Genomic DNA, 27,564 nt, shown 5'->3' with positions numbered 1-27,564 from the left:
CTAATTTTTTCTGTTTAAGAAACACTGCATTTAAGCACCATAGACTGAGAAATAATGAAAATAATCTTACCCAATGCTTATCTGCATCTCAAAATTCCAAAAATTTATGTGGAAGCCTCTAGAAGATGAATCATCCCCAAAACTAGCTGGAACCACCGCGCACAGTGACTGCCCGCCTGTGACATCTATCGAATTTTATCATACCAAAATGTTCTTCTCCTCTTTCTCAGTCCATAAGTGGTCTCGGATCATCGATTCAACGGTCAGATCGTCTTAAATCTGACGAAAAACTTGAAAAACTCAAAACTTCTCTTCTCCATATCTCACTCATTCGACCACCAAATATTGCAAAATAGGTATCAAAAGAAAGCTCTTAGAACAAGCTTTCCAACACCGCCTGAATCGCCTCGATCGGACATCGGATGAAGCTGAAATCGCTCCTGGAAATTGTTGCCCACTGTGCATGCATTTTTCTCTCCTCCATCACTTGCCGCCACTTGTGGTGCTTCACCGGCTAGTTGGTGGTGCGTCGGCGACATGGGTTGGTGGGGGAACTCCTTGCCGGTGGTGGTTATGGGTGGTTGTCGGAAAAAATGGAGGAAATGGGTAGGGAGAAAGAGAGTGACGGGAGAGAAAGAAGAAGGGGGGAAGGGGACTGCTGGAAAAATTGGGTTTTTTTTTTGAATTTCTAGAAATGAACCTGGACAAACATGTTGTCCAGATTCATTCTTGGAAAAATTTTAATTTTTAATTTATTTATTCTAATTATCTTCCTTTATTTTAAAATCAATTCAAATAAATCCTATAATATTAATAATAAAATATTTTTTTATTTTATATATATATATATATATATATATTTAAATTTGGGTTGTTACATTTGAGATTTAGGGACCTTACGTAAAAACTAGAATTGAAAGATGATAAACGTACCTAAACATTTGTTATCATCAAAAGTTTTGATCCTTTGAGTTATGGGCCAACAAATAACAATTGTCCATTATGAATGGAAGTGGTAATTTTTTTTATGTGATTCTAATTTGCATTAAATTAATTTGAGATACCATGCATTTTACTGATATTTGAAATGACTCCTTTACATCAAGGAAATAAAAGTAAGATAAATTTTTTTAAAATTTTGTTTTGAAAGTAAGATTTTTTTTAGTAAATTTTAGATTTTTGTAATTTTTTATTATTTAAAAAAAGTAAAAAATTTTAAAAATATTTAAAGATTTTAAAGAAAAATTTTATTAATTCATTAATTTAGTAAACTAAAAAATAAAAATTTCTAAAATACTATTTTGAAAAATTATAATTTTTTTAAATAAAAATTCAAAATTTCTAAACCTTCAAAAATCTCCAATTACTTCAAAAATCTTTCTTCAAAAATAGGGTTAAGGCTTATTTGGTATTACTATTTGAGGTGGTATTAAAAAAAAAAAAACTTTTTTAAAGGCACTAGTTATACAGTATTAAAAAATAATTTAAAATTAAATTTGATAAATTTTAATCATAAGAATATTAAAATAACAAAACAACTTTTTTCAAACTATTTTTTGCAATATCATCTAAAATAATACTCTTTTTTCTTAAAAAATAATTTTGGCCATCCAACCTCAATGCTAAACAGGTGCTTAGTCTCTAGGTCTAGTTATTGGCAATTCCACAACTAAACCAAATGGGCCTAAACCTTAATAACCGCTTTTTCGATCACTTTCAATGCAATGTAAATAAAGTAGCAATTGACGAAAGGCCAATTGAACTAAAAACATTAAACGTTTACATACAATCATAATTATATCCAAAATTTTTAATTTTGTGTAAAATATGTAAACCTTTCAGATATGTCACAATTGTAGTTAAAGGGGTGATTGAATTTGAAAAGTTAATGGTAAATTACAATTTATTTGATTAACAAAATAATAATTGATTAAGCTTTATATTTAAAAAGAAAATACATTTTACCTATCATTAATTATCATCAATAATTACATTAAGATATTATTATTTTTATATTATTATTTAAACAGGTCAATATATTGTATATATTAAAGTGAGCAAAACTCTCAAATTTCAACTAATTGAATACATATATAAGTGTATGTATATATTGAAATTGCTCTCTACGTATAAATTAATTTCATAATCCATTAATAAAAAGAAACATCTAAGGTCAATTTTGGCCACTAAATCTATGATTGATAGTCTCTTCAATCATGATAAATATTTATAATTAAATAAGCATCTCATACATAAGTTTGGTCAAATGAACTCTTTATATTGTAATTTTATCATAATTAATTTAATTTTTTGTTGAAACCTCAAGTGTATCGAGAGCTTTCTAAGCGGTGGCAAATCAACATAGAAAATAATATTATATGTCGCAACTTTAGAAATGGACATATCAACTTCAAGGTCTAGATATTTTTTTATCTTCTCCATTAATGTATTTCCAACACGTTTATGGGTAAACTGAATACTAGCAAACAACCAAAATTGCAAGTTGCTGATATCATCGAATCGCAATTGTAGTCTTGGCTAATTGTGCCATATAGAGCGCTTACAATATGAGCAATAATGATTGAAAGGAATGAATAATTTCATTTCCCTAAAAATATGAAAATTATTTTATGTTAATTTTTAATATATATATATATATATATATATATATATATATATATATATATATATATATATATATATATATAATAAAAAATTTGCTCTCCCTCCCTTTATTTTTTTTGTCAGTATTTATAAAATTTATTTATTAAAATAGATATATTTTTATTTGCTTAAATTTAAAAATATCATTATGCCCATTTCTCTCTCTAAAAAATATCTTCATCATTCCCTTTTTCTCTCTATCTCCCCCCACCTACTGTCATCCAATAATATATATATAAACCCTTCCACCCACCTTTTCTTTAAAAAGTATTCCTACACTTAGGGCTGAATATTCGGTTCAAACCGAACTGAACCAAATCATAAAAAATAAATTAACAGAATTACAATATTTTAAAAACCAAACTAAACCGAAATGAATGAAAAATCAAATCAAATTGAATCGCTTTATTTTGATTAGGCTCGATTTGAATTGATTAGTTTTTGAGTTTGGATGGATTTTTTAATTTAGACTTGATTTTCAAATTATTTGGTCTGATTTTGACCTTGATTTGAACCTAATAACCATTAATCAATGAAATTAAATAATTTATATATATAATTACATGTAATTCATAAATTTTTTATAAAAATAAATTAATTTAAAAATTAATAAAGTAATTTAGTTTGATTCAGTTTAATTGATCTTTTTCTTCAAAATTAAACCGAATTAAAATAACCGAAATTCTTAAAATGCAAAATCAAACCGAGTCGAATTATCTTAAAAATCAAATCGAATTACCAAATTAAGGTGATTCAGTTTGGTTTATTCGGTTTAAACCAAATAATACTTACTCCTACCTACACCCACCTCTCTCTCTCTCTCTTTCCTCCCATACACCGTCTTCTAATAATATTGTCATGACTCAAATTATGGGCTGAATCGGCACTAGGACTTAGGTTAGCATAAGGCCCTCAAAACTCGTAGTAAGCCTAACTAATCTCTAACTTGTCCATGAAGCTCACATTTTGAGCTTAGTTTTAAGAAATCAACTGAACAGAGTCCGGCCATAACATTGACTATCCAACGGGGAGTTCTTCACTCACCCGACCTCTAATCTCAAAATAAAACAATTTGGGGAGCTCAACTCACCCTTACAATCATCCATAATTCAATATAGAATCAAATGGGAGTCCAACTCCCTCATCCAACAAGCCATTCATCCACACATTTACACATACATAGATTAATAAGTTTACAACCCTAAAATAATTAATCTTACAGTCCCAAGCTAAATAAAATAGTTTTACATATGCGGAGATCTAGAATTCAAATTTAACAATACAAAATATGGAAATAGAAATTTATGGACCTACGAGGAAGGAAGTAGGTTAAACACAAGAATAAGATCTCCTGTAACCTGGAAAAATAAGGTGAACAGGAGTAAGCATTCAACTCATAAAGTAAGATATTGATTTTACTTATAATTTTTATAACTATCTAAGTCTAGTGTATCCTAAGAGTGAAATTTATCATCTTCACACATTTCTAAGAAATCAAGTCATAATCACATCAAAGGCAATCTAGAGCACTCACACACCCGTGTGTCACATCTATACTTACGCATATATATATGGGAGCTGATCCCCCATACAGCTCTCTTAGTTCCAACATCTGCTAGCGAGATCAACTCAAAGCCAGACTTTCTCTTAATATTAAAATGCGAGGGCCTGTGAGATCAACTCAAAGTCGTGCCTACCCTGACTTATCTATAATAAGGATCGGGTCTCAGTGAGACAAGCTCCAACCGCGTCTACCCATCCTACCCGTATCCATATATACACCACATGCACACCAACACACTCACACAACTCCAGATTGCCATAAAATAATAATCACAACAATATCATCAAGAACAAATACAATATAAAACGTGCCTAATTTTTACTACATACATATATATAAGTAATGCATGAGTACGCCTTGAATATATAATAATATTAAAATTATAAATAAAATCAATATCTACTCACAAATTAATCGGCAGTCACTGCAGCGGCTTGGCAAAGGAGGAATGCTGACTTGGCTCACCTAAACATTATATTAAAAATTTTATCAATATTTACTTAAAACAAAATTTTAAAGAATCAAAGGACAATTCTAAGTTTTGCCGAAAATCCGGTAGAGTTTTCCTCATACCTATGACCTACCCAACCTGCAAAAAGATTCAAATAACACTTCTAAATCTCAAATTTTTACAACCGCATCTCATTAACATCATATGGCCCCTCCTGGGCCCTCCAAAACAGTCAATACTCTCAAATTTAAAAATTTACATTTCAATCCCTATAACTAATATTTTATTATAAATCATTCAAACGAGCCCTAAAATTTCTAAAATTTTGCTCTGCAATCCTTAGCAATATTACAAAGCTAATACAAAATGAATTATAATTTTCTAACCTCCTGCGAATATTTTATGAATTTTTAATCTAAACTTGACACTAGATAACTAAAGAAACTTAGGGTTCAGGTTTACCTACACCAATTTTGACTGCTGGAATGCGTCTGGGACATTTAAAAATGATGGGGTAGCCTATAACTTTGACCCAGTTCTAAAGTAGTTCCAGCAGCTTATCTATTCGGTCCGAAATTACAAATCCGAACGATAGTCGAATTTCCATAAAATGAAAGTACCTACGTGAAGCCCACAATACCAGGGGTTAGAATAAAATATTTACAAAATTATTTAAACTAATGTAAAGCTCGAAAATCACCATGAAGTTTGTGGGACCCACCAAAATTTTGGTATCGAAAAATTTTGAAATTTATATTGCTGCGAAGCTCTCGTCGTGTAGAGCATGCTGGTACTCTCAAAATTCCCATAGGGTTCTCGGTTTGGGAGAAATTTAGCCCCAAAGTCAAAATGCGCTGAAACTTCCCAGACAAAAATTAGACAATCCGCTCAATGAAAATTTGTATTCTTGGTGTCTATGGAAAACTCTCGAGGTGTAAATAAATTTTGGGATAAGACCCTGTCTGATTAGTAGCCGGATTGACTGGATTTTGGCAGGGAAACTCAAGGGTCACGCACATGTGAGGGAGAGGAAAATGGCATGTTTTCCGGTGATCCTACCGGTGCTTGCGAGGGGGAGACTCCCAGGTGGGGCGCCGACGAGCTGGGGTGGAGGGGAGGTGGTCGGCCAATAAGAGGAGGAGGGAGGAGAGAGAAATTGAGAGAAATGGGAGAGGAGGTCGACGTGCAGGAGAAGGGAGGGAGAAAGAAAAAGAGACCATTCCGAATCGACTGGTCTGATTCAGTCCAGTTTGATTTAGATGGTTCAATTTAGAATACCCAAAATTAAATTTTTGCTCTACCTTGGGATAAAAAACGAGGCCAAAAATTCTGAAAAAATTCCAGAATACTCAAAAAAATTTTTAGAGTCTAAATATATTTTTATTTTTATCATGTGATCTTTAAATAAATTTTTTAAAAATTAATAAAATTTATTGTTTCAAGGAAGTCAAACCTGATTCTAAAAATTTAGAAAAATTCTAAATAAATTCTCATAATATTTAATGAAATAAAATATTAATATTTGTATATAAAATAATTATTTGAAAATTAGGAGTGTTACAAATATATATACACATCGACCATATGTTCTCTTTCTCCTCCCATTCACCGTCATCCAATAATATATATACACATTTACCCATATGTTGATTATTATTATTATCATTATATGCTAAAATAAACTCCGCCTAAGTAGTTTGCGCTTAGCCGGTCCTAAGCCCGGATAAAGGAGGAGGGTTGCGGTAGGTGACAACCAGTATAAAAATTTTGTCACACCTTATGATATGGATTCAAATGATATAAACGTTGGGGCATCCTCTACTTACGACGTACTACATCGGAGCCCTGGTGTAGTGAGAAATATGCAAGGGAGTAGGGCGTTCACCGAAAGCGATGCTCCATGCCGACACCAGAGTGTGGTGTTAAGTGAGCAAGGGTTCCCACATTATGGACGGGTGTGGGTAAAGAAGTTAGTCCATAGGACAAATAGTAGAATGATGTGGCGAATCCGCAAGTATACAAGTCATCTCAAGTAATAAAGTGATGAATCAAGTATCGTTCCCATGAGGATTTGCAGTTTGAGTACCAAACTATGAATGAAGTGATTATTTGGGCTAATGATTAATGAATGAATGGTAAATGTAAATGAGCGAAGTAAATTGATTAATCTAATTGGAATATGTAAAGAGCAAGTAAATAAATTCTAAATCTAGTTTGCAATTAAACTAAACTGATAATGGGTAATTTAAATGAAAGTCTAATTATGTTAAAAGTGATTCCAGAGTTGGGGGTTTATGCATAAATTAATTGGGATTTATCTTGGGTATTCCAATTTTTAGGGAAAAATAGAGTTTGAAGGTGATTAATTCTAAATTCTTTTGATTTCTTTTTCAAGCAAATCAAAGTGTGTTCTAAAATAACCAAACCTACTTTCATACGATATTTGATTAATTTAAAACCCATTAAGTTTTGTAACCAATCATTAATTCCTCTTAAAACCCAAGTTTATTTCTAAATCTAGGTGATTTTAAGTTCCAATCCTTGATTATCTATCAATGACTTTCACCTTTCGGTCCTTCAATCAAAGATTAACACAATACCCAATGGGTACCAACATTAGGCAAGTAAATCAAGCACACAAGGAAAGAATCAAAACTTATATTTATATAAAATAAGGAAATACCCAGTGCAAATCCACAAATTAATCTAAAACATATTTCCCAACTCTGAAATCTAAAGAGTCTACTCACTCATTATGGTATTTACAAGAAAGATTGATAGAAAAGTAAAGAAAAACATGATAAGAGGACCAAAATAGAAAAACCCAGGTAGAAGAACCCAAAACTCTGGTTTCTGGAGCTCCAAAAAATGGTTGCAGCAGCTCCTCCCCAAAAGAAATGGCGTCTCCTCTCCCTTTCTATTAAATTTTCTTTCCTTTTTGTTTTTCCTCCCTTTCCTCTTGTGGCAAAAATTAGGAAATGATGAATTTATATGGTCCCAAAAAGTTGCCCTAAAAGTAAATAAGAGCCAAGGAGTGGATAGGAAATGAGGTGTAAATTATCCAAGTCGTGACATTTTCACGTTACCGCTTAGGGTTTGGCTTAACCTAAGCGACTTCTTAGCAAATTTAAGGTTAAGTAGACGATATCTCGGCGGACTTAGAGTAAAATAGACTTTTCTCGCTCATGCTTGACTTGCACCTTAAGCCGCTTTACCCTAAGTAGGATCTTAAGCAGAGTCTCAAGCAAATTTCGGCTAACTTGCTCTTTCAAGGCTTGATTTCTTCAACTTTCCTCCATGCTTAAAGGAATCCAAATTTCTTCAAATCACTTCCTAATGCACTCATTGATCCTTGATTTGCCACAAAATCCTATCAAAAACAACAAAATTACGAAAATCAAATATAAAGTATCTAAAGTTAATAAATAAGCTAAAATAAAGCTAAAAACATAGAATATACTAAAATATAAGGGCAAAATGGATATAAAACTACCCTAAAATGTCTATATGAAATAAGTATAACATAGAATAGATAGTAGAATAGAACACAAGATAGACATAGAAAACAAAAAAAGATATCATAGAAGGAGACCAATTAGGAAGGAGCAGGATAGGAGGAGGATCAGGGTTGGTACTTGGAATTTTGGATCATTTACAGGAAAATTAATGGAGTTTGTGGATACCTTGGAAAGGAGAAGGGTGAATATTGCTTGCATTCAGGAGACTAAATGGGTAGGAGAGAAAAGTAAGGAAGTGGGTAATTCAGGGTGCAAACTGTAGTTTATCGAAAAGGAGAGAAACAAGAACAGAGTGGGCATAATCATAGACAGGACATTGAAAGACGCAGTAATAGCATTGTACTAGTAAAGCTAGCACTAGAAGGAGAAACAATAAATATAGTTAGTGCTTATGCCCCACAAATAGGACTAGACAATGAGAGTAAACAAAGGTTTTAGGAAGATATGGATGATTTAATGCAAAGCATACCGAATGAAGAGAATATTTTCATTGGTGGAGATTTGAATGGACATGTAGGAAGTGATAGACAAGGTTATGAGAATGTTCATAGAGGTTTTGGTTTTAACAGTCGAAATGAGGAGGGAAAAAGCATGCTGGATTTTGCTATGGCATACGACCTAATACTAGCAAATACCTACTTTATAAAAAGAGAGTCACATTTAGTGACTTTCAAAAATGAGCAACATAGAAGCCAAATCAACTTCCTCTTAACCAGAAAGACAAATAGAGCTCTATGAAAGGATTGCAAGGTCATTTTAGGAGAGGCTTTAACAAGTCAACATCGGTTGGTGGTCTTGGATGTCAAGTTTAGGAATAATTCAAGTAAGGTCAGAAGAAATAATGTAGCTCGAACAAAGTGGTGGGAGTTCAAAGGAGTAAAGCAAGTGAAGTTCAAAAATGAGCTTCTTGAGTCCGAAGTATAGAAGCTGGATATAGAGGCCAATGATATGTGGATACAGATGGCATCAAAGATTAGAGAAGTAGCTAGAAAAGTACTTGGAGAGTCTAATGGACATGGACCACCCTCAAAAGAGAGATGGTGGTGGAATGAGGAAATACAAAAGGTAGTGAAGAGAAAAAGAGAATGGTATAAGAAATTACCTAAATGTGATAATAATGAGGCATATGAACAGTACAAGATAGCAAAGAAAGAGACAAAAAAGGTAGTTAGTCAAGCAAGAGCACAAGCTTTTGAAAAGTTATATGAGAAACTTAGAACTAAAGAAGGGGAGAAAGATATTTATAGATTAGCAGGGAGGAGAGAAAGGAAATGTTAAGATCTCCATCAAGTTAGGTGCATTAAGGATAAAGAAGGAAAAGTGCTAGTGAAAGATGAGGACATTAAAGAAATATGGAGAAATTATTTTAATGATCTCTTTAATAGTAGTTAAAATGGTAATTACGTGAATATAGACTATAGAACAATAGAAAAGAATGTGAATTATACTAGAAGGATTAGATCTTTAGAAGTAAAAGAAGCACTTAAGAGAATGAAAGTGGGTAAAGCCTATGGACCCGATGAAATACCAATTGAAGTGTGAAAGTGTTTAGGAGATATGGGAGTGGCAGGGTTAACTAAATTATTTAATAAGATTCCAAACTCAAAGAAAATACCTGATGAATGGAGGAAGAGTATTTTAGTACCTATTTTTAAAAATAAGGGAGACATACAGAGTTGCTAAAACTATAGGCGAATTAAACTCACGAGCCATACTATGAAGTTGTGGGAGAGAGTTGTGGAGCATCGACTACGTCATGATACTTCTATCTCTCTCAATCAATTTGGTTTCATGCCCGGTCGTTCAACTATGAAAGTGATCTTTCTCATTAGAAGCTTGATAGAGAAATATAGAGATGTGAAGAAAGATCTACACATGGTTTTTATTGATTTGGAGAAGGCTTATGATAGTGTTCCAAGAGATGTCTTATGGAATGTGTTAGAACAAAAGAGGGTATCTATTAGGTACATACAAGTGTTGAAAGATATGAATGAAGGAGCAACTACTATTGTGCGCATAGTGGGAGGGGACATAAGAGATTTTTCGATCTCAATTGGATTACATCAAGGATCAGCCATAAGCCCTTACCTTTTTACATTAGTTTTAGATGAATTGACGAAACATATATAAGAGAGTATTTCTTGGTGCATGATGTTTATGATGATATTGTTCTGATAGATGAGACACGAGAAGGAGTCAATAGAAAACTAGAGCTTTGGAGTAGTACTCTAGAGTCAAAGGGTTTTAAGTTAAGTAGAATGAAGACAGAATACATGCATTGCAAGTTCAGTGAAGGCCAAACTGGTGATAGGGAAGGAGTTAGTTTGAATAGAGTGGTACTGTCCCAAAGTAATCACTTTAAATATCTAGGCTCAGTCCTTCAAGTGGATGGGGGATGTGAGGAGGATGTTAGTCATAGGATTAAAGCCGGATGGTTGAAGTGGAGACGTGCCGCAGGAATTTTATATAATCGTAAGATTCTCAATAAGTTGAAAGAAAAATTTTACTGTACAGCCATATGACCGGCTATGTTATATGGTAGTGAGTGTTGGGCACTGAAAGAGTAGTATGCGTCTAAGATAAGAGTTGCAGAGATGAGAATGTTAAGGTGAATGAGTGGCTATACTAGACTAGATAAAGTTCGTAATGAGAGTATTAGAGAAAAGGTGGGAGTGGTACCAATTGAAAATAAGTTGAGAGAAGGAAGATTGGGGTGGTTTAGTCATGTGAAGCGTAGACATACAGAGGCTCCAGTTAGACAAGTAGAGCACATTAGGTTAGAGGATAGAAAGAAAAAAAGGGATATACCTAAATTAACTTGGAGGAGAGTAGTACAACATGATCTAGAAGCATTATACATTTATGAGAATTTAACCCAAAATCGTTTAGAGTGGAGAAAGCAAATCCATATAGCCGATCCCAAATTTTTGGGATAAAAGCTTAGTTGAGTTGAGTTGAGTTGAGTTTATTATATGTTAAAATTATTATTATTATTATTATTATTATTATTATTATTATTATTATTATTATTATTATTATTGATTTTTTTTAATGAATTTTTAATTTTTTAAATAAATAAAAATTTATATTTTGAAAATTAATTTTCATAAATACAGAAAAAAATATAAAGGGGAGAGAGGAATTTTTTTTTAAATTATATTAAGTAACATAAATATTTATTTTTTACATTGGTATTAAGCAATAAAATATTAATTTTTTACTAAGGTCCAAATTAATCAACTAGCTATAAATGAAATAAAAATGGCTATAATTAAGAAAAGTCGAAACGTTTTAGCATTTTCTTTTTATTACTAAAGTTATGCCACTCAATAACAATATACATAATAATAATATTTTTACCATATCATTTGCATCATCAACAACATACTAAAAAATTAAAGTTAATTCCACATCATCTGCCATGTCAACGATAAACATGTAAAAAAATAATATTTTTACCACATTAACGGTTACATTAGCATTCACTTTATTTAATTTAGAATACAAACCACAATTAACACTAAAATTTAAAATTAAGTCAAAATTCACAAAATTAAAAGAATTGACAATAATTAATAAAACACATAAAGTTTTACTATGTTTATGTATCCATTAAATAATAATACTATTTTAATGTAATTATGGATGATAATTAATAATAAATAAAAAGATATATATTTTTTAAATATAAAATTTAATTAATTAATTAATTAATTTATTAATTAAATAAAATTTAAACTTTTTAAATTCAATTTCATTCACTAACATGGTCATAAATTTGAAAGTTTTGAATATCATGGTGGCATTTTTAATCGGATTGGCCTTAATGAAAACTTATCTAGGCTCATAACAACCGTATAATGGTGAGCGGGAAATAGGGGTGTAATCAAACAGAGCCGAGCCGAGCTTTGACTTGTTCAGGCTCGGCTCGTGAATATATGCTTCAGGCTCGAGCTTTGCTCGAGCTTGATTTGATTTTAATCTTAAAGTTCGAGCTCAATTCGTCTGCAATATGTTAAATTCGAATTCGAATTCAAATTCGATTCGAGCTAGGCTCGGTTTAAGTTTGTTTGTCAAGTTCAAGTTTGAGCTCGTGTCAAGCTCGATAAGTTTAAGCTCGAACTTGTTTTCGATAAGCAAGCTTGATAAGCTCGAGCTCGACATTTATAATACATGTTTTAAATCACAATTACTTTCAAAATAAATTACTACATGAGTTTATAGTCATTAATAATATAAATTAACAAGAAAAAAAAAATATACAACACATTACAACTAATTTGAAAATAACATAAATTACAACACTACCATAATTTAAATAAAATTGAAAAAGTTTAATAAAATAACAAATCTTAGGATTAAATCACTAAAATGATTGGATAGGTCTTGCCTAAAGCTTGAATTTGAAGTGATTTTTGCATCCATGCAACCTTCAAGATTTACCACACAAAACATCAATATTAGTAATATCAAAATAAAATATCATAATAGCAAATTAGCAACATAAAAATAAAAATTCAAAAGAAAAGTATAACAAATATTACTTGAAAATTGAATGCAAAAATATTCCAAACCACTAAAGTAGTATGCTCTCTTGAATTTCCTCCTTGTCCTTTCACAATAACGAATAAATTATAAAAGTTAATTGTATGCTACCATATCCTATTGAAGACTGAAGCGTAATATATTATTATTGTATTTACCTTTCTTTTTCTTTGTATCCCATAGAAAGCTCGTAACCAATCAGATCTACAAGTTAAAACTTGAATAGTTTCTGCTCCCAAGGCTGCTCTATGCGGATCAATATCTCTACCTCCAACACTAAAAGCTCATTCTGAAGCTACAATTGTAATGGGAATTGATAGTATGTCGCGTGCCATTTTTTATAATACCCTGTATTTCATGTTATTCATCTTCCACCATTCTAATGCATCAAATTTTTCATCATCTTCACAAATATGACAACCATCTTCTAAACACACTTCTAATTTAGATTTCACTTGCTCAATTATATTATCAACATTCCTGATGTAACTATAAAATTGTGCTCTCCCTCTAACTTTTCTTTTCCCACTTACAATACAACTAGATCCTTCCCTTTGGTTTTCAGCACCACTAATTTTTGTGTCAACATTTTTTGCTCTATGAGCTTCAAAATACTCATTATAAAGCATACGCAAAGTCTCTTGAACAATAGTCATCTGCTCAATAGCATCAGATGTAGAATAAATCTCTGGAAAACACCACTCAACCAATTTCATCTTGTTTCTTGGGTCCAATACAGCTGCTATAGAGATCAACAAATTACAATCACCCAAAAACTTATCAAATTTCTTTTTCATCTTACTAACCATGGCTTGCATGTAGCCCACATTCTCATGTGCTTCATTTAACAATTTTTTTATATTATAAAGTTCAGCAAGGAATAAGTTTGAAGTTGGATATTCAGTACTTGAAATTACTTTAGTAACTTTATTGAATTCTTCAAGAAAAGAGCAAACTTCCTTCACTTTTTCGCAATCTTCCTCACTAGGTAAGAAAGTGTAAGTTGGATCTCTTTGCTGATATAGAGACGAAACATCCTAAAACTCCAATGCAACAGATAGCATGAAATATGTTTCATTCCACCTTATGCCACAAATCCAAAATAAGCTTCTTTGTAGGCAATTTCAATTACTTTGCAATTTCACTAAAAATCAAACAATGAGACTTAGCTTTTGCAAGATGCTTCGCACTTTCACGCACATTGAAAATGATATCTTCAATCTCAGATAACCCATCTTGCACTAATAATTTTAAGATATGCGCACAACATTTCACATGAAACAACTTACCATTAAGTGCAAGACTATTCTTGTAAGCAAGATTATCCTTCAACATTCTAATAACAGCATCATTATAGGCAACATTATCAATAAAAACAGTCCATACCTTATCTTCAATTTCCCATTCAACTAAGCATTTTTACAGCACATCACATATAACAACTCCTGTATGAGGTGATGGAACATCACAGAAGTTCAAAGTACACTTTTGCAAATTCCAGTTGGAGTCCATAAAGTGTGCAGTAATAACCATGTATGAAACCTGCTGACCTGACTTCCATAAATCTGTGGTCACACTAACTTTGTCAATATGCTTTAGCAAATCCTTCACTTTCTTTTTCTCAATATCATAAGCAGAGAAATAATCCTTTCTTACAGTTGCATGACTAAACTTTTGATAATATGGAGTTACAGTTCTCATCAACAAATTAAAAAGCTCAGACTCTGTAAAAAGAAATGGCAACTCATGAACAAAAATCATATGGGCAAGGACTTCTCTTATCTTGACATGGTCATATTTAAATTCTGCACAGAAGTCACACTTTCTGTCTTAGCTAGTGTTGTAGTGATACTAAGTTGTTGTTGACCTTTCAAATTTACTTTCCTTTTTGGACAAATCTTTAAATGTCTAAGAAAATGTGTTATGGCACCAATCTTGTTAACTCCCAATTGGTGTTTGTAGTGAATGCACTCTACTTTCATTGTTCCATCAGGAAGAGTTACTTCTTTAAACTCGGCCCATACCTTAGATGTTCACTTCCTTTTCTTTGAAGCAAATGGATTTTCCTCCTCTTCATTTGCCTCGATGACATCTTTTTCTTTGTTCTGATTTGCCTCATCAACATTTTCAGTAGCATCATCCATGACTGGGCTTATAGATGAATCTTGAGTAGAAAGAAAAGTAATAGAACAAGCTTGATCAATAAGAGAAGTTAAGTCAATCACATTTGAGTTTGAGTTGTTTGACATTCTGCTAAAAAAATTTCGCATGTTATTTATATAAAAATGAAATAATATATAGAATAGAAATGCTTACCATTTAAGATATATAGACCATCAATTTAATTTGTATATATTTAATTTATTGAAAGGAAAAGATATATATGTTAATTTATTGAAAATGATATATATATAAAAGGAAAAAAAAGGAATTTATTGCCAATTAAAATAACATTCAACAATTAAATTGATGAATTAAATCAAAATTGATAAATTAAATTACTAGGATCTCATCTGAATCCATCCCAAAATAGTTGCCTAATTTAAGATACACCATCAATTAAAATCCATGTTAATTTAATTTATTGAAAGAAAAAGAAATTATTGGCAATCAAAATAAAATTGAATAATTAAATTGATAAGTTAAATTATGGGTAATCAAAATAAAATTCAAATTAATTTAATTATTTATTATTATTAAAAAAATGATTAAATGTGAAGTGAAATGGCCTGTGAGCAATTGTGTGTACAAGAAGTAGAACACATTTTTCAACTAATTAAAAGCGCAAGTGTAAAGGCACATGCAAGAATTTCTTGCAAACAGTGAAAACTAATTAAAAAATTGCTTGCCAACCAAAAATCAAAGCATGAAAGCATAAGATATATATATAAAAGGCCAAAAGTAAGCAAATGATAAAAGTAAGCATAGAAGAGATGCAAATGAACTCTACTGCAATAACATATATTACTGGGTCTAGATTGATGATGGTAAGCTTGAAAATGGGTCAAAAATGAGAGGAATCTATAATAGTGGGGAAATATAACTAATGTAATGAATTTAAAGTAATTCTAGTTCTATGCAATAATTTTCACATTCAGGCTATAGACAAAATACATAACAACAGCTTGGTCAAAGTTTAATCAAATTTTGAGGAAAATTCAAGATGCTAGAAATCATACAAAATAGCTTTTGAATTTGTTATGTACTTAATCCAGTTGCTCCTAAGATTCTAATAGTAGTGGTTTCAACCTTTTAAATAACTAAAACAGATGGTAAAACTTAGTTTTTTTTTTTTATTAAAAAAAGAAGACATAATTTTTGGAAAAAAATTTATGAGGGAATTTAAAATATTATTTCATAAAATAAAATCTTCAAAGTGCAATTAATGATTAATTTAAAATATTCATTTTTTAAATATCAAATAGGATCCATATTGTAATATGTTGTAATTCAAAGAGGGAATCATCTGCTAAAAAGAGAAGCTCCAAGTAGTCAATAAAGCTGTGCTTGAAAACCACAACCTTCCTGTTGAATTTATCCAAACAATACATACAACTATAAATAGTATTATGTAAATAAATTAAAGGTTGGAAAGAGCCTAATATGCTTATGAGTCATGACTGTACATTTACATTGCAATAGCTACATGAGCCAGTTGCCGTCCCTGTAATGCAAATAAGTATAACTTAATAGTACTCATAATTGCTCCGAGTCTCAAGGTGATCCAAGTACTATATTATCTCATCTCACAAAAAAAAAAAAAAAAACCATATTAAATAGGTTCATCAAGAAACTTTCCATGTCTAAGAAATTAAAAATTAATTTAATAAATTAAATTGAGTCAAAAGCAGAACAAAAAAGCAAATAAATGGAATAAAAGTTTAGTTGAAAGTAGATAAACCAATAAAGAAATCAAACAACAAATCCCATGAAAGAAAAATAAAACAAAAAAGCTTAAAAAAAAATCCTTTACCGGTTGAAAATGAAATAAACTCGATTTGCTCTTGTTCGATCAAATCTACTACGTTCGACCCTTCTCTTATCCAAGATCTGAGACTGAAGCTGCTGATTTCAGAGATTTGAGACCTAAGTTGTCATATTCGACCACCTTACTCTTGTCCGAGGAAGAAAAAAAATGGTGTATCGACTATGGGTGCGGTGGCTGCTGTGTTTACATGAGAGAAGAATGAAGTCTAGGGTTATCACTTACCAAAATGAGAGATTGTAGGCTGCTGTGTTTTATTATTTTAGTTTATTTTATTTTTAAAATTTAAAACTACATCATTTTGAATCAAAACTATAGAGTTTATAATAATACTATTACTTTTATGTAATTATTATTAAATTTATTATTGTATTTTTTCTAATATTATTCTAATAAAATATATTACTTTTTATATTATTAACTAATTTATACAGAATCAATTATACTCTTAATAAAGTGTCATTTATGAATTTTTATATAAATATATTTTTTCTATTTTTCTATTTAATTTATTTAAATAACTTTAAAAGAATTAAATATATTATATTATTTAATTTATCAAATTATATTTGGTGCTTTATATCTTTCACTAATGTTCTATTAAAAAAATAAATAATTTAATTTAAATGAAATAAGTGTGCAATATTAAGTAATATAGTAACTATAGATTAGTTAGCATTAATAAAAAGAAATAGGGAGAGATTATAGAGAGAGAGTTTATAAAGATAGAGATTGGAAGAAGGACAGTATACAAAGTAATAATAAATTAATATCGATAGATTAATTAGTGTTAATAGAAATAGGGAGGAAATTACATACAGAGAGAGAGAGAGAGAGAGAGAGAGAGAGAGAGAGAGAGAGAGAGAGAGAGAGAGAGAGAGAGAGAGAGAGAGAGAGAGAGAGAGAGAGAGAGAGAGAGAGAGAGAGACCAATTCTAATTAAATAGATTAGTAATAAATTTGAAATTTAATCTTTTAAAAGTTTAACATTTAAAGAGAAAAATGAAGAGAGGAGGAAAGATACATGAATTCATATTTAGTCATTTAATATGAATAAATTAGTTTAAAATAATTTTTATGCATAAAAGTTATAATAACCTTCTAGAAGAAGATAAAAATAATTACATTTTATAAATGTATTTTTTTATTTTAATTATATTATAAATTTATATAATAATATAATATTTAATAATATATTATTTTGTATTCAAAGCATATAAACGAGCTCATTCACTTTATAAATGGGCATATTCACAAATTGATTTACGAATTTATAAACGAGCCTGTTCATGAACTTATTCACAAGCTTAATTAACGAGCTAATTCATAAGTCTATTAATGAGTTGAACTAGAGCTTGATCTCAAATTAAATACTATTGAACTCAAGCTTGGCTCATTTAATAAACAAGCCTAAAATTCACGCTTGGAGTTGTCCTCGTTTACAAAACAAGCCAAATAGCTTTTTTCGAGCTAAATGAAATGAGAAAAACCCTCAAAGACCAAGACGGCCTCTCTGAGAAAGCCTAGAACCCTTGCCAAATTTAAGAAGAAAAGGAACCAGCCGCCAGCATCAACCTCAAGGCCAGAAGAATGAGAGGAAGACAAAGAGCAGAAGCGACAACAATGAGGTAACACCGCCTTCGCTTCGGCTTCACAGCTACTTAGTTTCTTTATAAATGAATTTAAATCGGCCAATGGTCTTCAGCTCTGATTTATCGAGGTCGAATCAATTAAAGGTTTCTCTTCCTTTCTTTTTTATTATATTTTATTAGTGATTATAACCCATAATCAATAATGGGTTTATAAATGAAGAGCATCAATGTGTCTTCTTGAATGATACCTGGGTTTATTTAGAATACTTCTGCTTCTTGTTCTTTTGTTAATGGGTGCTCAATTTCTTGTTTGTTTTGTGAAAATACACAGACGAGCTTTCTGGAGTTATCTCACGAACTGAATTAAGATGTCGAGGCCTCGGGTAAACAAATGAAGGCGGCTTTCGGATCCTCATGGAAAGAAGTTCTCTGTGAAGGGCTGCTTGTGGAAGCGAAAATGGATCCAGGTAGTCGAGCTGTTCTTATTATTTGAACTTCTGCCTTGAGAGCTATTTAACTTCTAAGGTCTAGTAGTTTTTCATTTTGTCTGAAATGAATTATGTTATAACTAAATCGTTCTGATTCTGAGATTCATATGAAATTAACATTGTTGTTGTAATGTAGAACGCTTGCTTTTCTTCATTTTCTATATGACCGTTTAGAATAAATGATTATGATTCTCCAGAGGCTTGCCCTCATTGACGAGAGAATGGCATACTGTCAAGCTATTCTCAAAGCACATGAAGGTTGAGGAACACGTAATTTCTTGGTGTTTTCGGGCTTTTTAGTTTTTAAATTTTGTCGTCTTGTAGCAAGAGACTTCTCCATGGTTTCGCTCCTTTTTTTAATTTTTTTTTTCTAAAATAAGGTTTTGAACATCTAAATGCCTGTATTCTTCATGTAATCTGATTTTAAGGGCAGCATATGCACTAATAATTTTTATTGACCATTTTGGGGTTATTTTTCTTCTTGTATCTGTTAAATTTAATTTTTCTGGGTTGATCTTTCTGCTATGAATTGGGAAATGATGAGAAGTAACCACAAGTTATCAAAGGCATTAGCTGTGCTGAATGTGTTTATTTGCACGTCAGTCTGATCCCAATTCTTGCTGATTAAGATTCTACTTTTGTTCTATGATCTAACTTAGTTTAGTTAAGTCTCCAATATCTGCAGTGAGATAGCTTAACCTGTTGCTTATTGAGCCTGGTTATCATGCTATACAGATTATCAAAAGGCTCTAGCTCTACTGCATGGTTAGTTTTCATGCCTATGTGATCCAAAATAAAATCTTGTCATTTATGTGCTATTTTTTTGGCCATATGTCGCAACACTGGGTTCATTAGTCCTTTTCACTATTGTCCCCCAGTTTTGACAATCTTTTTTTATATCAATTTATTTTATTCTCTTCACTTTTATACAAAATTTGGGGCCTAGGTAATGATGTCCAATTCACAATCAGATTTCTAAGGCACCAGGTATGCGGTGTATTTATTTGCACCTCTATCTGATTTTAGAATTTATCTAAATTTGGTTTCTGTTTTGGTAATTCTATATTTAACTATGGTTTTGGTTTTTCAACCTTTTTCCCCTTTTAATCTTTTGATGGTCTCATTTAGTCTCCTTCTGATACGAACTTAGGAGAATCATACTGCTAGCTATTAAGTTTGGAGAGCTCAAGTCCATTTATATCCCACATTGAAATCCCATACTTTCAGTGTGGGTTTCTTGCAATGGGATCGTAACACCTCCATTGGCTATGAGATGGCTGGATTCTACATTTTTTTTTTTTTGGTGGTTCGGAGATGATAAGAAAATTCAAAGAAATTATCAAAGGCATCAGCTCTGCTGAGAATCTATTTTGCACGTCAGTCTGATCCCAAAAAGATAATGCCATTTCGATTCTTATATCATATATTGCCGCAGAGCTGCAATATATGGAAACCTTGGTATGGAAACTTACCAAGTGATAACTTTCAAATTCAGAGAAACCCCGGAATTAAAAATGGGCAATCCTCAGCCAAATCCTGTTTTCGGAAAACAAACAAAGTAAAGTAAACGGAGTTGATTGCGTTGCATTAGTAAAGTAATCATTCCGTCAAAACTTCAGAAAGGATAACCATATATACATATATATATATATACTGAAATACTATCCCAAATGATTAAAATTAATTAAAGATTAATAGGGGCCCAAATCCGTATTTTTTTTATCTTTAGATGAAAAATGAAATAAAAACAAAATTGTTTTGAATTGATTCCAAGTTGAAGAAAGGGTTGAATATTAATTGATCAAATCATTCATTCCAAAGTCTAATAGATAACTAATTAATCAGACGAGAATAAAGATAGAGTCCCATTCTCCATGTCAATATCGACAACAAGGAAATTTATAGTAAGAGGAAAATCCGTCGACTTTAGAAATCGTGAGGGTTCAAGTCCCTCTATCCCCAAAAAAGGCCCGCTCGACTTCCTAATTGAAGTGTGGAAGTGTTTGGGAGATATGGAAGTAACATGATTAGCTAAATTGTTTAATAAGATTCTAAACTAAAAAAAAATGCTTGATAAATGGAGGAGTATTTTAGTATCTATTTTTAAAAATAAGGGAGACATATAGAGTTGCTCAAACTATAGGAGAATTAAACTCATGAGTCATACTATGAAGTTCTGGGAGAGAGTTATGGTATATCGACTACGTCATGACATTTCTATATCTCCCAATCAATTTGGCTTCATGCCCGGTCGTTTAACTATGGAAGCGATATTTCTCATTAGAAGCTTGATCGATTTAGAGAAGACTTATGATAGTGTTCCAAGATATGTCTTATGGAGAGTGTTAGAACAAAAGATGGTATTTATTAGGTACATACAAGTATTGAAAGATATGTATGAAGGAGCAACTACTATTATGCGCACAGTGAGAGGGTACACAAGAGATTTTCCTATCTTAGTAGGATTACACCAAGTTTCAGCTGTATGCATTTACCTTTTTATATTAGTTTTAGATAAATTGACGAAACATATACAAGAGAGTATCCCTTGGTGCATGATGTTTGCGGATGATATTGTTCTGATAGATGAGACGCGAGAATGAGTCAATAGAAAGCTAGAGTTCTGGAGAAGTATTCTAGAGTCAAAGGGCTTTAAGTTAAGTAGAATGAAGACAGAATACATGCATTGCAAGTTCAGTGAAGGTCGAACTGGTGGTAGGGAAGGAGTTAGTTTGGATGGATAAGTACCGCCCCAAAATAATCACTTTAAATATCTCGGCTCAACCCTTCAAGTAGATGGGGATGTGAGGAGGATGTTAGTCATAGGATTAAAGCCGGATGGTTGAAGTGGAGACATGCTATGAGAGTTTTATGAGATCGCAAGATTCTCAATAAGTTGAAAAGAAAATTTTACCATACAGCCATACGACTGGCCATGATATATGGTAGTGAGTGTTGGGTATTGAAGGAATCGTATGTGTCTGAGATAATAGTTGCAGAGATGAGAATTGTAACACCCTTATTTGCATAGCCTGGTATATTTCACTGTTTCGGGTGACCGGTGTCGGTTCGGACAATTAAGGGGATTAGAACCACACTTAAGACAACTAGATAAGCCTTAAACCCAAATAATTAGTAATTGCCAATTAGTTAAATATAAATAAGAAAAACAGAATATAAGAAGTTAAACGAGCCGAGAGTCACAACGATGGGTAGCCATCTCGGGAACGACTGCGAAGTCGATTTAAACTCAAATTTCGAACCGTAAAATGTGACGCCGCGGTCCTTAGAACCATTACGAACATAGTGGAAAAGAGAAAATCATGAAAAAGAACTATTAAGCCAGTAAAATAATTAGGTCAGGGAGCCGAAAGAAATATTGAATTAATTGCAAACCGGGATGAACCGGCGAGGGGCAATTTGGTCAATTGACCAGAGTGACTCGACCTAATCACAAATAAAATCAGAGAAAAGAAAATTTCGAAATCGAGAATTAAATTAAAGAACTAATAGAAAAATAAATAGAAAAAAAAAAGAAAAAGAAAAGTCAAAAAGGTAGTGACATCATCAAGGTGACATCACATATGAAGTCATAAATAAATTTTTTATTTACTAGATAATTTGACCAAGTCAATTAGAGGATAAATATGCAATTAAATAAACAAAAATTTATTTTTGCTTATTCCTTTTCAAGCTAGCCGAAGTCTCTCTCTCACTCTCCCTTACATCTTCATTTTTCAACCTCCATGGAAGCTTACTCTCAAGCTTCTTAAACCCCAAAACTAGCTATAAATTTCACAAATTCCTTCATTAAACTTTGCTTTTGAAGCTTGGTAAAACTATTGACAACAAAAAAAAAGAGGAAAGAAAGAAGATTTGAAGAGGGAGAAATTCAACAAAAAAAGGTTAGTGATTTAAGATGCAAAATTAGTTTATTTGTTTTATTTTTAGCTTGATTAACTTGTAAATAAACTTAAAATGAAATGAAACAAATTATTGAGGGACTAAGCTGAAATTCGGCCAGCATATGTATGGGGGTTTATTGCATGATTTGAATGGTTTGAATAAGCATATGAACTTTAATCAATTGAATGGTTATGATTAAAGGCTTTGAAAGTAGCTAAATGCAAGAGTTTGTGAATTAGGGTTTTGGACATTAGGGTTTAGAGACTAAAAATGTGAGAAACTTGTAAATGATGTTTTGGATCTAATTTGAAGTGAGAAATGGTCATTTGTGACCAAATAAAGTGTGTAGGAATGGTTGGAGTTAAGGCCAAATTCGGATTGAGTGTGGTCATGCTGCCAACAGCATGACCAAGTCAACTTTGAGGGACCAAAAATAAAGTTTTACAAGTCTAATTGGTAAGGAACCAATTTGGAATGAAAATAAACACTAAGTGACACAATTTTCATTTAGGAAGCATGCCTAAAAAGTGATCAAAACCTAGTGAACAAATTAACCAAAGTTGGAAAATCACAGTCTGCCTCTGTACAAACTGACTAAATGTCTGTTCATTTGGCCATGACTTGAGCTAGGCAGGTTTAAATGACTTGAAATTTGACCAGTGAACAGTTGAGGTATATACCTAAAACTTTCATGAAGAACACCAATTCAAATTATGCCATTAACCAAGTCATTTGGCCACCCAAAGTTAGTGACCTAAAACTGCTAGAACCAAAAATTGCCCAGAAAATCTGGGTTGAGTCCAATCCGGCAGCCATGGTTTAAATGACTATAACTTGAGCTACAAAACTCAAATTGGAGTGATTCAAAAAGGAGAATAAACTTAAGATAATAGGGAACATTTTCTATGAAGAAAGTTTTGCTAAATTTTAACAGTAAAGTGACCAATGGAACAGTGCAACCTTAGACACCAAAACTGAAAATTTGCAAATTTGCCTAAAAGACTTAGAATTTAAATAAATAACCAAAATCAACAAATTTAGTTACCAAAATGTGGTATGTGGGTGAAGTTGGAATTCCCATACCTATTAAGCCTTAGAAAGTCAATAATTTGACTTGAATAGTGTAGTGAGTAGTAATCCTGAAATATAAAATTTCAAGAACGTCGAGTTTAGCACATTGGAACTAGGTAAAAGTGAAGTTAAACTTATTTTTGGATTTATGTTAAGTTATGGTACTGAAACACTGTAAAATTGTGTGTTTCAGTTGAAAAAAACACTGGGAAAGAATCCGAGGAATCGAGTCAAGGCCAAGAGGCGACTCGCTTGAGGTTTGTGCACAACATCACTATGCTTTAAAATTCATTAATAAAGTGAATGAAATATGTATTTTACTTTTGCTTTGAATTGTGAAAGTTTATTTGTGATATTATTTATGAAGTTTTAATTTAAATTGTTGAAAGTTATTGTGTATATTTGAAATGACAATATTTAGCAAATTGTTAAGATAAGTTTTGAAATCACAGTATCATTACCATATATTTGAATATCTCACTAGCATGACTAATGGGGGTAATTAGTTTCGAATTTTGATTCCTTCTCTGAAGAAGTGTTGAGGTGTACTAGTAGAAGAGGATGTGAATGGATATCCATATATTTGAGCTAGCTAGCCTTGTGATGTGATTTCTCTTTAGCCTCTGGCTATTGAGATTTTATTTGTTTCGAATGGCATGATCTAACTGTGAGTTTTATGAAATGTGATTTGATACTTCAAAATGAAATTGTTTGGGATTAAAATCTCATAAATTATGTTTTGTGTTTAACTCGCATGCTCAGTCAAATTTTGAATAAATGTGATTTTATTTCTGCATAAGGATTATTTGAGTATGTTGTGCACCACTGAGTCCTAGTGCTCAGCGATAGCTTTTATTGCTGTCGCAGATATAGAGACTAGAGGAACAGCAGAGTGAGCTGCTGAGGATTGAGGATTTATCAGCTTGAAGTTATCGGGTATAATTTATACTCTATTTGTAAATATTTATTTTGATGAATGTATTGCACATAAATATATGGACATGTAAATCGGTCTTGAGCAGTCTATACAAAGTTTGTATTAAGTTGTAATAAAATTTAGTTTGAATTTCCTAATGTAGATTTTTGTATATTGTATATATAGATTGTTTGTCTTTAATGAAATAATGAATGGAAATGTTTTATTTTAATTTGAATGAAATTGATAGATATTATTTTAATGATTATTGAGTTTTGAGAATTGAGAAATGTTGACTGTTGAATTTTAAGATTTGAGAAAATGGTTGAGATTGATCGTGAAGTTGTTGAGATTGATTGTGAAATTAAAGTAGTTAAGAAAAATTATTGGAAGTGTTTTTTCAGGTATTTGAAGAACTGTTTTCTCAAAATATAGACGGAACTCTGGAAAATTTTTTATAAAATTTGCGAAAAAACAAAATGGACCAAAAATATTAACTAGTTTTAATTTTAATTAAATGTTTTAAATCCCTATTAGAAAATGCTCACCACTTAACAAAAGTAAGAAAATTGTTTTAAAATCCCTTGCAGGGTACTTAATGAGTTATCGATAGGTGAAGTGCGGTAGTTCATTAGGTATTCTACAGGATCATGTTATGCCTTATAGAGGGGTAAGGTGTGACATGTTTTAGTGGTATCAGAGAAAATTTTTGAAGTATGTTTTAACTTGAGAATTTGTGTCTTTCTTGTTGTTATGGAAAGTCAATCATTATATTATTTCTGTGTATATTCTGTATTCTGTATTCCTATTTAGGATTTCTTATTTAGGATTTCTTCCTAATTAGTATAACACAATTATAGGAATCAATTGTATATAAATACCCATGTACAGATTAATTGAAATATATGAGAATCATCTCTTTCTACATGGTATCAGAGCAGGTCATCCATCTATGGTGATTATTTGTTCTCACCACCCAGCTCAAGAGAGACCTTGGCCGCCGACCGGCCGTTTCGACTCCGATCAACATTGCCAGCGTCGCCTCAATCCCCTCATTCTACCACTGTGTCTTTGTTCGATCCGATTACACCATTAAAGGACTTCGAGGTTTGGCTCTCGGATCCTATTTGTATTTGCTTGATTTGTGATTTTGGATTATTTTGTTCTTTATCGACTTTGGATTAGCGTTTGGTTAGTTTTCTTTGTCTCAACAAATGGCGGACAATAAGAATGTTATTTACGATGTGATTCGATGATGACTAAGATCACGGAACACAAACTTAATGGTTCGAATTATCCGGTGGAGTAAGACTGTTAGGGTCTATTTGCGTAGCATTGATAAGGATGACCACCTTACTAAAGATCCACCTCGATGATACACAACAAACTTGGCTAAGGAGGATGCTCGGTTGTTTTGCGGCTGAACTCGATTCACGGTGAGGTAATTAGTTTAATTAATCACGTGAATTTGTTAAGGAATTGATGGATTACTTAAATTTTCAGATTCGTAAAGGGAATATCTCCGTATTTATGATGTTTGTAAGGCATTCTACCGTGAGAAAGAGAATAAGTCTCTCACGGCTTATTTTATGGATTTTAAACGTATATGAGGAACTTAATGTATTGTTGCCTTTTAGTTCGATGTGAAAGTTCAAAGAGCCCAACGAGAGCAACTGGTCATGAGTTTTCTTGTGCCTTCCTTGAGTATGAGACTGCTAAATCTCAAATTCTTTCTAGTTCGAGATTTCCTCTTTGCATGAAACATTCACACGGGTCCTTGCATGAGAGTACCCAATCTTCACACTGCCACAAGAGTGCTCTTATTAGCCATAATCCAAATGGACAACAGGTAATAGAAGAGGAAGTAGAGGAGGAATTACAGCAATGTATAATCACAGAATGGAGAGGCTAGTTCTAATCAGACTCAAGAGGAGTCATTTGTTATTATTGTCATGAGCTGCCATACAAAATATAATTGTCCGCAACTTCAGAGGAAAAATCAATAACAGATGGCAAATATGGCAAAGAGAATTCTACAAGATCTTCCTCCGAGAAAACTGCTTTTGGTATCCGCAGAGGATTTTGCACGCTTTTCCCAAAGATCGTGCATCTCTAAAGCCTACCGCCCCTATCACTACGATCACGAGTCGTAAATCCACTATATGCCTTGTGTCTTCCTCATCTAAATGGGTTATTGATTCGTGCAATGATCACATGACAGTAATTATAGTCTTCTATCTACTTTTCACTTTAATCCCACTTCCTCATCGTTACTTTAGCCGATGGTTCTACTTCTTGTGTCATGGGTTCTGAATCGCGAACTGACTTCACAATTTCTTTGTCATCTGCTTTTGTGTCTACCAAATTTCTCTTTTAATCTACTTTCGTTAGTAAACTTACTGCACCTTAAATTGTTCTATTTCCTTTTTTCGATCGGTGTTTGTTTCAGATCTTACACGAAACAGATTATTGGTAGAGGACGTGAGTCGTGGTCTCTACATTCGAAAATCATGTACCGCGACGCTTGTTTGCTCCAAAGACCTTAACACCTCTTGAAGCTCATTATTGATTGGGTCATCCTTCTTTGTCTACCATGAAGAAGTTGTGTCCTCGATTTGATCTTTATCAAGACTAGAATGTGAGTCGTGTCGCTTGCAAAACATTATCGCTTGCCTTCTCGTGTCTAGAGTCAATAAACGGCTTCATCCCATTTTGAGTTAGTTCATTCGATGTTTGGGGTCCTTGTTCTGTTACTTCTAAACCGGATTTCGTTATTTTGTTACTTTTGTTGATGATTACTCGTGTTACTGGTTATATTTAATGACGAATCGTTCTGAGTTGTTTTCTATAGTTTGTGCCTTTTGT

At 32.1% G+C, this 27,564-nt stretch overlaps 1 protein-coding gene, 1 long non-coding RNA gene and 2 other non-coding genes across 4 annotated transcripts; 3 read left to right on the top strand and 1 right to left on the bottom strand.

Annotated features, from left to right (window-relative positions):
- Window positions 1-13,080: 13,080 nt before the first annotated feature.
- Window positions 13,081-14,886, bottom strand: LOC131180590 (zinc finger BED domain-containing protein RICESLEEPER 1-like). Its single transcript, XM_058147934.1, has 4 exons — window positions 14,780-14,886; window positions 14,166-14,408; window positions 13,943-14,078; window positions 13,081-13,779 (listed from the first exon to the last, which is right to left on the bottom strand). Exons 1-4 carry the CDS (start codon window positions 14,884-14,886, stop codon window positions 13,081-13,083), a joined length of 1,185 nt encoding a protein of 394 aa, XP_058003917.1.
- Window positions 14,887-18,144: 3,258 nt separating this feature from the next.
- LOC110648767 (uncharacterized) lies at window positions 18,145-19,002 on the top strand. The gene is made up of 2 exons (XR_009149435.1): window positions 18,145-18,354; window positions 18,650-19,002. It is a non-coding gene; the product is annotated as an uncharacterized LOC110648767 (long non-coding RNA).
- A 332-nt stretch (window positions 19,003-19,334) lies between these two features.
- On the top strand, window positions 19,335-19,421 carry LOC131181277 (small nucleolar RNA Z122). The gene has a single exon (XR_009149903.1). It is a non-coding gene; the product is annotated as a small nucleolar RNA Z122 (small nucleolar RNA).
- Window positions 19,422-20,112: 691 nt separating this feature from the next.
- On the top strand, window positions 20,113-20,199 carry LOC131181280 (small nucleolar RNA Z122). The gene has a single exon (XR_009149907.1). It is a non-coding gene; the product is annotated as a small nucleolar RNA Z122 (small nucleolar RNA).
- The last annotated feature ends 7,365 nt before the right edge of the window (window positions 20,200-27,564 follow it).

This window comes from Hevea brasiliensis, chromosome 6 (genome assembly GCF_030052815.1).
Source record: "Hevea brasiliensis isolate MT/VB/25A 57/8 chromosome 6, ASM3005281v1, whole genome shotgun sequence".
In the NCBI taxonomy this organism is placed as follows: Eukaryota; Viridiplantae; Streptophyta; class Magnoliopsida; order Malpighiales; family Euphorbiaceae; genus Hevea; species Hevea brasiliensis.
Note: the sequence above shows the minus strand (reverse complement) of the source record. Positions and strands in the feature narration are given on the sequence as shown.

Excerpts from the sequence above, each read along its gene's own strand:
- LOC131180590 (XM_058147934.1), bottom strand. The coding sequence starts at position 14,886 with ATGGATGATGCTACTGAAAATGTTGATGAGGCAAATCAGAACAAAGAA. Across the intron at positions 14,079-14,165 it reads GTTGTTATATGTGATGTGCT|AATGTTGAAGGATAATCTTG; the intron begins GTAAAAATGCTT and ends TGCTGTTATTAG. Across the intron at positions 13,780-13,942 it reads TTGAAGATATCATTTTCAAT|GATGTTTCGTCTCTATATCA; the intron begins GTGCGTGAAAGT and ends TTGGAGTTTTAG.